The 14,321-nt window shown below is 41.3% G+C and overlaps 2 protein-coding genes across 3 annotated transcripts; one reads left to right on the top strand and one right to left on the bottom strand.

Moving 5' to 3' along the window:
* Window positions 1-1,103: 1,103 nt before the first annotated feature.
* On the bottom strand, window positions 1,104-5,371 carry tomm22 (translocase of outer mitochondrial membrane 22 homolog (yeast)). Its single transcript, XM_061231715.1, has 4 exons — window positions 5,044-5,371; window positions 4,510-4,628; window positions 2,393-2,510; window positions 1,104-2,006 (listed from the first exon to the last, which is right to left on the bottom strand). Exons 1-4 carry the CDS (start codon window positions 5,134-5,136, stop codon window positions 1,932-1,934), a joined length of 405 nt encoding a protein of 134 aa, XP_061087699.1. The 5' UTR covers window positions 5,137-5,371; the 3' UTR covers window positions 1,104-1,931.
* Window positions 5,372-6,701: 1,330 nt separating this feature from the next.
* Window positions 6,702-13,233, top strand: maff (v-maf avian musculoaponeurotic fibrosarcoma oncogene homolog F). Of its 2 annotated transcripts, none has more exons than XM_061233120.1 (3): window positions 6,702-6,847; window positions 8,833-8,914; window positions 9,901-13,233. In XM_061233120.1, the coding sequence occupies exons 2-3, from the start codon at window positions 8,879-8,881 to the stop codon at window positions 10,342-10,344; spliced, it is 480 nt and encodes a 159-aa protein (XP_061089104.1). In that variant the 5' UTR covers window positions 6,702-6,847; window positions 8,833-8,878; the 3' UTR covers window positions 10,345-13,233. The 2 variants fall into 2 exon arrangements, with proteins under 2 accessions (XP_061089104.1, XP_061089105.1); XM_061233121.1 differs by lacking the exon at window positions 6,702-6,847 and adding an exon at window positions 7,161-7,530.
* Window positions 13,234-14,321: the final 1,088 nt, after the last annotated feature.

The raw sequence follows: 14,321 nt of genomic DNA, 5'->3' as shown, positions 1-14,321 counted from the left end.
GTTGACCAGTTCAGACCAACTCCCAGCTTGACATGGTGTGACCAGCTCAAGCTGTTTTGAAACAGCTAGTAGTTGGTTGACCAGCTCATACCCAGCTAGACCATAGACCATCTTATTACCACACCAAATTTGATAGTTAGAGTGGTCAAGCTGGAATATATGGATTTTACAGTAGAGATGCAAAATTAACTTAAGTTACTGAAAGTTACTTACTGAAAACCATTAAAACACTAATTAATGATTACTTCAAGGTGAAATTACTGCTAGGTAATTCACTTGGAACCGATTAGCTGCGATCGTTTAAGTACTGCATGTAGGTTTATTTAGACAAAATGTAATCTTGCCAAAAATAAGGTTAAACGAAGAGATAGCCCACTAACTACCCAGACTGCTATTTTACAAAAAAACTTTATAAAATAAAGTTTGAACCAGATCGTCGTCTGTCAAGAAACACCTCAACAACAAAACTTAAGATAACTTCGTTAGGCGTGATATCTAACGGGACCCATAGATATTCGTCGTTAGGGAAATGGTGCCAGGACCAGCTGCTATTACCAGGTCAGTTATCTGGCTAGCAAGCTAACTACATCCAAAATTCTAAAGTAACTTACAAAAAAAGTATAATCCTACTACATTCTGATGGGCACTTTAGAATGACACTGATATTAGCGAGCTAAGTTAAGTACTTTACCTCAGTATAAAAGTCTGAATGGCAGGGTCGTAGCGGCCTTTTAACTTTTAACTTGCACCGATTGTGCTCCTCGCGCAGTTCCCCACTTTCCCGCTTAAGTGTGGCACAACAGCCCATGTATTGGATTCGTACACCTTTTCCTTATCAACCTCGACCAGCACAGCTGTAGCAGGTGTAAACTTCATGTGCAGCCGCTTCAATAGCGCTCAAACAAAGAAAATTCCTAGATGCCATTTCAATTTCAACCGCAAACTCACAGTTCATTGAAAATTCTTGGGCTGGCTCTGATCAACATACCAACCTACATACATTTTCAAGACATCTATGTTGTATTTTCACAAATCAATAGTTTTAGAGTGGAATGCGGGTCGTCGCATCAACACTGCACAAAAGAGAAACAAAAATACCAGGCCATTTTTCCACAGATGGTTTTATTCCTGCAGTCATGTCAGAATGACAGGACTTTATTCAAAAAAGGTGAGAGGGTAAAAGGGATGGGTGCAAAGAAAAAAAAAGAAAAAACAGATGCATTCTCTCTGGCAGAGGGCAATTGAATGGGTTTACATTTACATAATATATGCAGGGAAGGTGCTGTAACATTCCTGTGGCAATATACTTGACTTTTAGTGTTGTTCTCCAAAATTATCTCAAGTTTCAAAAACAGTAAATGAAAGACTTGGATCAGATATTAATTTATTGTGGGAGAAAACTGTAACTCTTTAACCTACATGTGACTGCATTTCCACTGAACATGCATGCATGTGGATGAGAGCACTCCCAGCCCTATGCGTGGCCAGGCTTCCTTAACAACTGACATCACAATAGACAGCCACTGGGCTCTGAAATTGAATTGACAAATTGTATAGCCTTTTTTTTTTTTTTAAAGTTAACATTCTATACACCTTCATACTTTGCATACTCTGACACACAAACCCAAAACCTTTTCCCAACCCCTTGAAACACATACATATTTATATATCTATAAAAAGGACAGCGGTTAGAAGTCTCTGCAGGATGTTGTCTGCAAGAGGCAGCAATGGAGAAGGTTGTCTTGCAGGAATAGCAGGCTCTATAGTCCAGAAGAGGATGGCTCCTTCCTTGCCCACCCCAACCTTTTTGGAATGAGCTTGTGTGCTGACCCGCTGTAGTTTCCTCTCCTCCTGCTCCTCCACTCCTCTATCACTTCCCCCATCTCCCCCTCTCCTTGCAGCTCAAGAGCTGACACAGAAGGAGCTCTTCATCACATCTTCCCTGGGGCTGGAGGCATCATCCCTGGCATTCCACCTGACATACCTGTGTTGGGTCCTAACAGGATCTGCACAAGGAGGAGTCACATAGTTTAACATTTAGGGGGAAAAAAACCCTGGAATTGACTGTCAAGAAACATACTGAGCACAGAGAGGAAAGGTCATATATGAAATGCAACAAATTAAATAAAACTCTTGTTAATGTGACAACAGATCATCTAACCTAGTAGATCTCAACCAAACCACAAGAGATCCACAGGATTACCAGCAAATTTCAGTTTTCACCAAACGCCAATTTAGACCAAAGAAATTAGGAGAGGTGAGTAATCAGCCGTTTTAACTGACCCTAGTGCTCCATAAAAACAAAAAAGAACTGACCAGGGAATTTCCAAGAGCAGGGTTGAGGATCACTATTCTGAACAATGGTAAAAGAACTTGACTGTGCACATCGTACCTGTCTTTGCTGCTGTATCTGCTGCTGCTCCAGTTGCAGCCTCTCTGTCTCAAAAACGACAGGGAGAACCAGGATCATGAAAGAGGTGGTGCCCACCCACAGAGCAGAACGTGTGAAGCTGAGAGAGAAAGGAGATTAAAATGAGCAGAGAACATTAATGGTGTCAACACAAAGTGAATTCCTCCATTGATATGGAGTCTGTCATGTTTGCCTACAGAGTGCCCTCCATAACATTTGGGACAAAGACCCATCATTCACTTACTTGCCTCTGTACTAATTTGCACAAAAATAATTATATACACACATACACGCATATATATATACATATATACACACACGTAGAAATTACAGCAGTGTTTGTATATAGTCTGCCCATTTCAGGGCACTAATGTTTTGCACACAGCAATGATATGTAAATGATAGTTGTCATGTTAAGACTTAACACTCTTAAGACTCTCTTTGCATTCAATGACTGCTTGAAACCTGCGATTCATGGACATCACCAGTTACTGGGTCTCTTCTCTAGTGATACTCTGCCAGGCCTGTATTGCAGGCATGTTTGTTTGGGGGGGGGGAGCATGCCATTAAGTTGTCTTCATGGCATGCTCAATTGGGTTCAGACTGGGTGATAAAATTGGCCACTCAATTGACCATTTTTTAACTTTGAAAAATTATTTGTGGCTTTAGCAGTATGTTTGGGATCATTGTCTTGCTGTAAAATTAACCGCAGGCCAATGAGTTTTGAGGCATTCGCTTGAACTTGAGCAGATAGGATGCGTCTATACACTACCATCTGCAGTTATATCAAAGATGATAAGTGAGCCAGTACCTTCGGCAGCCAAACAAGCAAAGGCCCATCTTGTTTCACAGATGAGGTAGTATGCTTTGGATCTTGGGCAGTTCCTTCTCTCCTCCATACTTTGGGCTTGCCATCACTCTGATATAAATTAATCTTCATCTGCCCACAAGACCTTTTTCCAGAAATGTGGTTGCTCTTTAAAGGTTAGTTTGCCAACCTGGCCATCCTGTGTTTACGACTAACCAGTGTTTTGGATCATGCAGTGTAGCCGCTGTATTTCTGTTCATTAACTCTTCTGCATAGTGGTCATTTACAAATCCACACCTGACTCCTGAAGAGTGTTTCTGATCTGTCTGACAGGTGTTTGCGGATTTTCCTTTATTACGGAGAGAATTCTGTCATCTTCCTTGGCCTGCAAGTCCCTTTGCGATTAGTAAGCTCACCAGTGCTCTTCTTAATTATATTCCACAACTGGGTTTGGTAAGCCTAAGGTTTGGCCGATGTCTCCAACCATTTTATTCTTGTTTCTCAGGCTCATAATGGCTTCTTTGACTTTCATTGGCACAACTTTGGTCCTCATGTCGGTAAAGAGCAATAATAGTTTCCAAAGGTAAAGACTAGGACCGAAAGACTAGAGGAAAGACTAGGTGCATAGAGCTCCCTTATACCTGCATTAAGGAACAATTAAACACACCTGTGGAATTACAAACACCTGTGAAGTCATGTGTCCCAAGTATTATGATGCCCTGAAATGGGACTATGTATAGACACTGCTGTAATTTCTACATGGTGAAACCAAAATGTATTTTAAAAAATTGAAAACCTTTCATAAAATCTTTGCACTTTAACCACATGTTAATTGTGTGATTCAAATCAAGAGACAAATCAAAACATAATGGGTCTTCGTCCCAAACATTATGGAGGACATTGTATCAAAATAATTATACGAGTGTATAGCTATGTGCTCAAGCACTTCCTTTAACATAGAACAATGGCTATGGTCATTTTCAAAAGGAGAAGGTCTCACATAAGCAAGTCCAGTGTAATGGCCGGTGATGCTTGAAGGGGCATATTTTAGTTTGGGTAGAACTCCGGAAGCAACAGAGCATGTGGCTACCTGGGTATCCGTTGTTGGTAACTGGACTGATCGTGCAACTTCAATTTGTATTTTTCCGAGAACATTAGAAATAAAGGCGCGTCTCGGCGTAACCAATAACGTTAAAACAAAACTGGAGGCTATGTCCAAATTACATTTATGCAATATTGGCTACGACAGAGGAGCCCAGATATATGCGATAACTCCTACATCTGATCTCACCTGTACATTGTCTTAGCTATGGACAGCGAGCAGTTGGCGGACACCTCTGCTGCTGAGCGCAGTCTGTCTGGGAACATCTCGGTCAGTCCCCACAGCCTCTCCGTAAGCGTCTCATCCAACTGAGGGAAGTGAAGACATGGGATGAGGGAAGTGCAACGGGTAATACGTTAATGCATTCGTTGCAGCTGTCGTGCACGTCAGGGCATTGTGCAACGTGCGGCAACAAGAAAAATACTACTTAATTATCACATCATTAATTGGAATTGTCGTGGTTTTTCAATTACACAAATATTTTATATTTCTTGAACGTAGCTAGCCAAGAGGCTAGCGGCACTTGACAGTGAATCGCCATCTGCAATGCCATTGGCAAACGTTACGAGCTTATGAAGAAAAGCCAGCTAACCTCAGTTTGCTAGCTAGAAGGTAACGACCTGTTACAAATTTAACGAACGAAGTTAGCTCGGTCTTTATGAAAACAATGTCAAAAAGAACCAAAGACCGCAAAATAGCAAACATTACAAGGTACATGGCTACCTCCTCGTCTTCATCATCTCCTTCGATCTCGTCTTCGGGGGCCCGGGTCTCAGCAGGGCCTGCGGCAGGAGACAGCTCCTCGATTCCAGCCATTAAGAAGTTAACCAACAACAAAAGAGGATACAAATACTGGAGCGAAAATAACCGCAGCGCCTATGTCGCGATCTGGTCCCTTGCGTTTTTACCTGGCGTTTTCTGATTTCACACCGGCTTGCGTAAATGGGAGCCAAGAAGCGTGCTTCGCCCCTGCGACGACAGGCTGAGGTCACTTGGAACACATGCGCATTGGATGACGGGAAATAGGGTCATGGACTTCGAACAAGAAAGCCTGCAGAGAGCAAGAGGAGAGAATTATACCTGCAAAAATACAGTGTCCCCACCTGGCGTTCAAGATGATATCTCACATTCTATAAGGCGCTTGGTCATACTTGAGATTCCTTGTAAATACCTGACAGAGGCATTTAAAATAAGGTCTTTGTATGTAGACCGGCAGAAGTGTTTGCAACATCTGCTTTCAAAGTATTTTGAATTGTATGGGGCAAACTAGGTAAGTATCAAGCAGACAAATTTGGATCATATCATTTTCATCGTTTTTAGTTTTATACATAAAAGGTTTATATTTACGGTATGATACAATTTGGTCATATCTTTGCATACATTGTTGGATATATATGATCTGTAACTTTTAAATATGTTTTATGCATCTTACAATAAATCTGATAAATGATGTGTATGTATGCAGTAAGTGCTGAAATATATATAAATATAGTCCTTAATTAAAGATATTGTAAGATATTGTAATGTTTGTGACTGGGAAGCAAGCTGGTTGTTTGGATTGTATGTTTCATCCAATATGTTAGATACATGCCCTAGTTAATTCTTTGTGTCCGTGTGTGCGTGCGTCTGCATCTTTATAGGCTCTGGTTGCTGTAAATAGGTGAGAAGCACTTTTTTCTCTTGGCTACTATGTATTATATCCCTTGCTGTACCAAGGGAATATTCATATGAGGCATTTAAGCCATGTATACTAAATATTTCTATACCTTAAAAATTTTAATTGAAACCATCATTTAAATGAAAATCATTCATTGAAATTAATGTGGGACTGGATATAATGGAATGTGATTGAAATGGAATAGAAGTGAATGGTGAGAAACTAAATTTTAACAACATTTGCCCTATTTTCCTTGTGTAAGATGATTAGGTATGTGACATTAAGGTTGTGACATTAAGCAAGTACATATCTAACTGTCACATTGCTATTCATGTGGATGTCTCATGACTTCATGGTATCCAGGAAAGTGTAGGCTGTTGTTTATTTAAGGAATATTTGTAGATATCCAAAACAATGCTCCGTAAAAAGGGGAAGTGTCATGTACCCGAATTCAAAGAGCATATAACTGTAGGCCTACCCAAAAAATTTTAACTAGCTAACTTACTTACCACTTACTGTGGTATAGTTATTCCGTGATTTCGTTGTTGTGGTACAACGTAGATGCCACCCTTACAAAGATGGTGTGTCTCTGTTTCCATTATATTTTTAATTGCCTTCTGGACGGTTTCTGCGTGGGGGTACTGAGGCACCGCCCTCATTCCTAGAAACTGACGTCATTCTAAGTATGTTTTTTATGAATGAAAGAATCCCGATGGTGAGTAATTCCGGGAAAGGCGAACTGACATTTTGTTGCTGCTGTCTCACAGCGTAGATGTGTGGAGCCGTATCTAAGCTTTAATTTTGTACATCTATACTAATAAAATTTACGAGACACGAACATCGGATATTTCCTACCAGTGCAAGGAACCAGTAAGTAGTTTGGTATGCCATTTTCCTCGTTAGAAAGGTTATAGACAGCTAGCTACAGCTAACGAGCAAGCGAGAAGGGTAGCTAGCTTTCGTGCTAGCAAGCTACAAATGTCTGGTATTCGGTTACGCAGGAGTTTTTGGCCCGGTTGAGACAATAGTAGCAAGCTAAGATGGCTAGTTAACGCTACATAGATTGATATGTGACGGTGTATGCGTTTTCTCTGGGATTGTATTAGAGTTGGACTAGCTAATACAATTGTTAATTACTAATGTTTTCTTATGAAACGGCGAACTGTTTAAACGAATAAAATGGAAGCCAACCTAAGCACAGTTGCGATGGCTATGTTTACTAACGTAACCAACTAGCTAAGGCTAGCTAGCCTGCCTTCTGCCTTCCGTATAAGGAAATGGGTGGACTGTGTTTTAGATTTATATGTTTACTAAGAACCTGAAGTCAGTCTGTATCCCATTTTTCCGCATGTGGCTTCCTGGAAACAAACCGCTTTTTGAAAACGACGAATTGGTCTCAAAATTACTTTACCTAATGATAAATAGCTAAGGTGAGGGTACAAGCAGTAGCCAATGTTTTGTTAGCCAGTTAGCTAGCGCTACAGTTAGCGATCTTTCTAATTTCGATAGTATTTGAACTTCGAGGAGCAAAACATTCTAAGAATCTTTCAAAAGTAAGATGAATCCAGCATGTTTCCTTACCATTCCTTACATGATTTAAACTTGTATCATTTATGCTGAGATTTGTTTCGTAATTAAGTTGTGTAGTCAGGTGACACGAAGTTAATATAATTATGGATATCTAGCATTAAATTGTAGTACATGGAACACAAAACAAATTGGGTCAGTCATGTGTCGCATGGTACAGAAGTCATATTCACACAGAAATTAATGCTGGCAAGCTAATTTATAACGTCAACGGTTAACTTGTTTACATCCGCGCTTGACTTGGCAATGTTAACTGTTACACCGTTTCCAAAGCCAACTTGGATATATGTTTTCTTATGTGGGCATCACTTAAACCTGGCTTTGTAGTGAAATGAAGCCTCCGCGGCACAAGATTGTTCGTATGCGGACTTACGAAGCGCTAGTTTAGATTTTGTCGATAGCACTGTGGAAGAGAGTGGGCAAGTCATGTATTGCTGATTCACTGTGACTTTATGAAACAGTTGCGGTCCGTTTCTACAATAGCGCCTCGTGGTCATGTTCCTTCTCTCACACACACAGAGGAAGGACGGCCCCAGTACATTTGGTAAAAGTAGCCAGTCTTTTTTAAAACAACAAAACATAAAAAGTACAGTATAGTCAAAAAAATAGAGCTAGAGAAGTTATATTTATAGTTATACCCCCCCCCCCTCCCCGCCGCCTTTATATCCAACTCGTTTTTCCTTTCTGTTTTCTGAGTTACTTAATTATTAATTAAACTAATTATTAAAAATAAACACTTTGATTTGCAAACATGTAGGTGTATTTAAGCATTTTAATAATGGCAGTGTATTTTTGGAGTGCAGCGTCACAGCGAATGTCCGTGGGAGAAGAGGTGAGGGGAGTGCCTGAGTGAGGCAACAAGGAGTGGAGGGGGATGTGGTTTCGTACGGCAAAATGACAAACAACTTTCAGAACCTTTTTTAACTTTCATTTATAACCCACCTTGAAAGTCTGGACCTACTAAGGTTCTGTCAGAGCTTCACCACAACTCTTTTTTATTTTTTATTTTTTTACAACACTGTTATTGTTATTGTATTAATTTATTCTGTTTAGTCAGTGCCTTCGCTTTCTATCATTTTATGCAATCCAAGGTGCTCAATGCCTCTTAGAGGGTCAGGGAAGAAATTTCTGTGCTCCCTGATATCTGTCTATCTCAGCCTCTCTGAAGATTAAATCCCAACCCTAAAAAAAGTCTACTGTTGGTGACAGACTGGTGTTAAAAGATGTGAAGTCTCTTAATTTATTTTGTAATTTATTTTTCTCCCCAGAGCTCTGTGAATCTGTGTTGACTGACCCTCAGAGAACAGCCGGACCATGACTTCAGACAGCAGAGTCAGCAAAGCTCTGAAGGTAGCCCATCGCTCAGTCCATTTGCGTCTGTGGTCCTTCTCCTAAACCAGCTCCTCACAAAATACATGTGCTCATGTTGCCATTATAAAGAATTTGTCTGTCTTCAGTATTTCATTAGTTTACATTTCATCAAAGTATTTAAATGCATGCTGTATCAAGCCTTAAAGACAAGCTGAAATCAAAGTGCTACTCACTTTAGTCAATTCTTCATAAAGATATGAACACTTTGAGTCTTCGAGTATACACTCACCGAGCACTTTATTAGGAACATTTTTACTTTATTACACCTACTTATTCTTGCGATTATCTAATCAGCCAAATGTTTGGCAGCAGTGCAATGCATACAATCACGTAGATACGGGTCAGATGCTTCAGGCAATGTTCATATCAACCATCAGACTGGGGAAAAAATGTGATCTAAGTGACTTTGACTGTGGAATGATTGTTGGTGATAGACAGGGTGGTTTGAGTATCTCAGAAACTGCTCATCTCCTGGGATTTTCACACATACTAGTTTGCAAAGAATGGTGCAAAAAACTGAGGAGCAGTTCTGCAGACAGAAACGTTGTTAATGAGAGACATCAGAGGAGCATGGCCAGACTGGTCAAAGCTGATAGGAAGTTGACAGTAACGCAAATAACCATGCATTACAACAGTGTGCAGTATGCAGAAGGTGTCAAGATGTCAAGTCACATTGACTCCCTGCCCTTCAAAAATTGCCCGAAAGATCTGTTGCACTTGTCGTCGCATCACGGAAGCTATTGCTGCTCTAACTTCCGTTTCAGCTCGTCTTTAACTAACTTGTCTTAACCGTCAGTACAAATACAAACTTAAAAGCTGAAGGGGAAGGTCAAAAATCCAGTAAATAACCACAGCCTGTTGCTTACTCACCCTTCACGTTAATTTTTCTGCTTGAGAAATAAAGAGCGCGTCTAAGCGGGAAGTGCTAATCTCCCGCGGCCCTGCCACTTGTCCCTCCGCCCCAGGTGAAGAGAGAGTGCGGGGAGAACGTTCCGGTGCTGTCGGACAGCGAGCTGATGTCCCTGTCGGTGCGGGAGCTGAACCTGCACCTGCGGGGGCTCTCCCGGGAGGAGGTGCAGAAGCTGAAGCAGAGGAGGCGCACGCTGAAGAACCGGGGCTACGCCGCCAGCTGCCGGGTGAAGAGGGTGTCCCAGCGCGAGGCCCTGGAGCAGCAGAAGCGCGAGCTACAGCGCGAGGTGGAGCGGCTGGGGGCGGAGAACGCCGGCATGCGGCGGGAGCTGGAGGGCCTGGGCGCGCGCCTGGCCGCCCTGCAGAGGTTCGCCCGGGGACTGGAGCCCGGGAGCGGGAATCACCTGGGCACCGCCCCCCGCCTCAACACCGCCTCCGTCATCACCATCGTCAAAACCCCGCCCCAGGGACACAACCCCAGGGAGCAGGGCAGCTCGTAGGGCAGCTCGCAGGGCTGACACTCACACACGCTCGCACTCACACCCGCCCATTCATACATGTATACACGCACACTGGCACACACGCATGCACAGAGCCACTCACTCACACTCTCTCTCACACACGCCGACGGAGAGATGCACGGGACTAGGAGCGGAGCCAGATCCACAGAACAGGACAGATTTCCGAGCTTACTTGTATACACAATCTCATAAGCGCGCGCACGCACACACACACACGCTGGCAGGTACAGGGATGCACAAAGCAGGGCTTCTGTTGAGGGCAGGGACACAGACAGCGTCTCACACCGCTGGACTGCTCATTGACCCAAGAGACTTGAGGTTAGGAATCAAACACAGGGTCAGGGATATTGACACACAAGCAGAGTCTGTCCTGCGTACAATATGACTAACTAATGGAAATATTAGGAAACTACAGAGGTTAGACCGATGGACATGGAGTGAGGCAGGGACAGTTTTCTGACCGTTTACCCTGCAGGAAATGATGGTCAGCTGGACAGACATCCATACTGGTCTTAAGGCTGTTACATTATCACAAACAGCCAAGCATCTGGAATCCAGCAACTGTTCTATTTCACTTCTCTGTGTATGCTATAGTACTGTACTCTGTGGCAGAAGATAATACAGTGCTGTGAAAAAGTATTTGTATTTATCCTGATTTCCTCTATAATTGTATATTCATCACACAGAATGGTTTCAGACCTTAAGATAATATGTATTAATATACAAATTTATTTGACAAAGTCAAACCAAGTAAATGCAAGACACATTTTTAAAGTTGTGTTTTGCATTATTTAATTTAATTTCCTTAAATAAAAATAATTGTCAAATACCGATATCAGTCATGTGAAAAAGTAACTGCCTTCTATCAACCAATTAACCACATTTAATTTATATTTGGTTAAAAGCTGCTTGAACACAGCCAGGCTTGATTGCAGCCAGCCCTATTGAATCTACACCCTTCCATCAGAGTGAAGTACCACAGTACCTCAGAAATTCCAGAGAATTGAAAAAAATGTTGAAATGTATCAGTTTGCAAAGGGGCTCTGGGACACAGTGAGACATTATCCCCAGTCCTGACTTATGTCCAATATAGATGCTATACTCTGGCAGGAAACGAGAAGTTTATGTTAAAAAAACTATTTGAAATGGCAGTTCTGCAATTAAGAGTGGGCTAAAACTCCTCCACAGGGATGTGAAAGACTGATTTAGGGGAATCACAAATTAGGGAAGTGTTTGTGGTTTCAGTTGTTCTTGCTAAAGCTGGCGCAACCAGTTAAGTTTAAGGGTGCAATTAGCTTTTCATATGGGTGTTTGCTAACTTTTGTTAAATATTTTCATTGCAATATCCCTTTGTCTGATATTGAATTTTGTCTAAGGACCTGAAACCATTCGGTGTGAAAATATACAATAATTGAGGAAATGAGGAAGGGGGCAAATACTTGTTCACAGCACTGTATGCACCACAGTCTATGTATTAATATAATTAGCATTTTTCAGCTGTATGTCAGCATTTATGAAAAGAGCTCTGTGGCTTAGCCTTGGGTTGTCTCAGACTGCAATGATATGCCAGTAGGTTTTTTTTCTTTGTTTGTTTGTTTGTTGTTTGAGTGTTTTGCTGTGAGATACCTACGCCTGCAGCACTGTCCACCGCAGATCAGTGTCTCTGCACGCACAGGCTGAGACTGCTCTGTCAATGCAATGCTTTTAAACCTGTACATTCCTTTATGTCATTGTTTTATGTTTGTACAACGGACGGAAATGTTCCGACAGCATTTATCAGAGTTCTTCTATTTTATTTGTATTTAAGATATAAATGACAAAGCTAATTTGGGCTGTATTGTTATGAGTCCAAAAATACCTTGCATATGGGAGGTTACGGAGAATTTGTGTGTTCAGTTGATGATGATGATGATGATAATTATTTTTGTAACGTATACTTTTAATGGTATCAGTAGACGTGCTAAAAAGAGGACGGTCTGTTGTAATACGACCTGTGTGATGCATATCTGTGTTATAATTGTAGTGGCTTGACGTAGGGGTATTTTGCTATTTATACCGGAATGATCCTCCTTATTGTCTTCACTTATGTCATAATGTTTCTCTTTCCAGAGACAAGGGTGGGGTAACAGGCTGCTGGCATGGGGATACAGGAAGAGAAGAGGGAGGGAGAAAAGAGGGATAGCGAGAGAGAGGAGAGCGAGAGAAAGTGCAGGAAAGGGAGGAGAGGGGCTCCTTGAGCGAACTGTAGAGATGGGAACTGCACATGCAGAGAGAGCGTAAAAGAGGAGGTGTTTGAGATGGACAGAGAGAAGGATGTAAGAGGGAGGACAGGTGGCAGCCCTGCTGCAGCTAACCAGTGATTGTCATTCGTCCCAATTATCTCAGATATTTAAATCCTTTTAAAGGTATTTTTGTTGTATTTGCTTCAGTATGGAAATGAGTTGTTGCATTGTAAGAGCAGTGGGCGTATCGTCTGAATATCCACCAATTACAGGGGCTGAACCTTACTGATAAGCTGATTGCTGTTTGTAACCAATGTGTTTTGGAAAATTGACATTAATTTAATGTTAATATGAATGTAATTTATTCATATAGATGCTCTCTTAAAATGTATTTAGCTATTACAGATTGTAGGGAGCTGATTTGATGTCTCAAAGCATTTAGCCCTAGCCCTAGAAATGACTAACAAAAAACAAAAAAAAGTGATTGTTCTGAATTTTTCCTAACTGTGTTGGATGTTTTGTAATACTCCGAAAAGTTCCTATTTGTATTTATTATATGTATTTTTTCTATGGTAAAATGAAAGTACATCATGTCTATTTTATATATTAATAATTAAAATAAACATTGTATATATTGTACATATAATGCTACTTTTGACTTCATATTTTTCTGTTGCAAATAATGTTAATGTTTGATGTACAAAAGACATGAAGGTTTATGACTCAATACAGGTAGATGATGCTGATCTGGCAGTGACTACACAATAAATGCAATTGTAATAGTATTGCTAGCATTATAACAGCCATGAAAACAGTGCTTGAAATCAGTGTTTACAGTGGGATGCCAGGATCGGGATTGAGACACTGTTGAAGTGCAGTATCGCTGTCTTCAAGTTCAATAGACTATCTTCCAATTGTCATCAAAATCTAACCTCTTCAGTATAACCTTTCCTTTATTCTGTAAATATTTTCTAATTGAACACTGGTGACGGCTGCCTGGGCAGAAGAGGGGGGACAGGCATTGATGATGAGGGGAAGTAGCCCAATTAATGTTGCGTCTGGTGAAAGCCAGAAAACGGGAATGAACTTGTATGCCTTATCGAGACAACAATGCTGTCACGCTGTACGCTGCTGCTATTTTTAATCTGGAGATTCTTTAGTCGAATGCAGTCAGTCTACTGTGGACCACACTTGACTGGCAGCACTGTGGAAAGATTGAAACGGTACAGCCCTGCCTCGTTAATCATTTATTTGCTGCTATTTTCATTGCAGCAGAAACCGCAGGTTGAACCCCCTGAGTCAGCAGATCAGCTATGATGAGACAGATACAGTTTAGCAGCCAGATGACCTCACAGAGGTACAGTGTGTCAGATGATCTTTTATTGGTCAATTCTTTACCTTGTAAAAAAACCGAATCTCAAATTGCACAACTTGAATTGAATGGAACGTTTATGTAGTGTTCAGGTTAGTGCAAGCAAAACCAACACATGTTCTTTAATCACTCTAGGGACAGGAACAGAGATTATGACCGGAAAGGCAGACCTAGCCAGACACAGGCTCCAGGATAGACCAAGCCTTAGTGTGCCCACATTAACCTTATAAGGTCTAAGATCATACATGTATGATTAGAATGATCTTAACTGAGTGTTAAATCTAAACTGAATAACATTCCTAGTGCTTAAGCTTTTGACTGGAACCTGGAAGGTATGTGGTTCAAGCCCCAGTGTGGCCACA

Source organism: Conger conger, chromosome 2 (assembly GCF_963514075.1).
Source record: "Conger conger chromosome 2, fConCon1.1, whole genome shotgun sequence".
Classification (NCBI taxonomy): domain Eukaryota; kingdom Metazoa; phylum Chordata; class Actinopteri; order Anguilliformes; family Congridae; genus Conger; species Conger conger.
The sequence above is the reverse complement of the archived record's forward strand: the minus strand, read 5'-3'. Positions and strand labels throughout refer to the sequence as shown.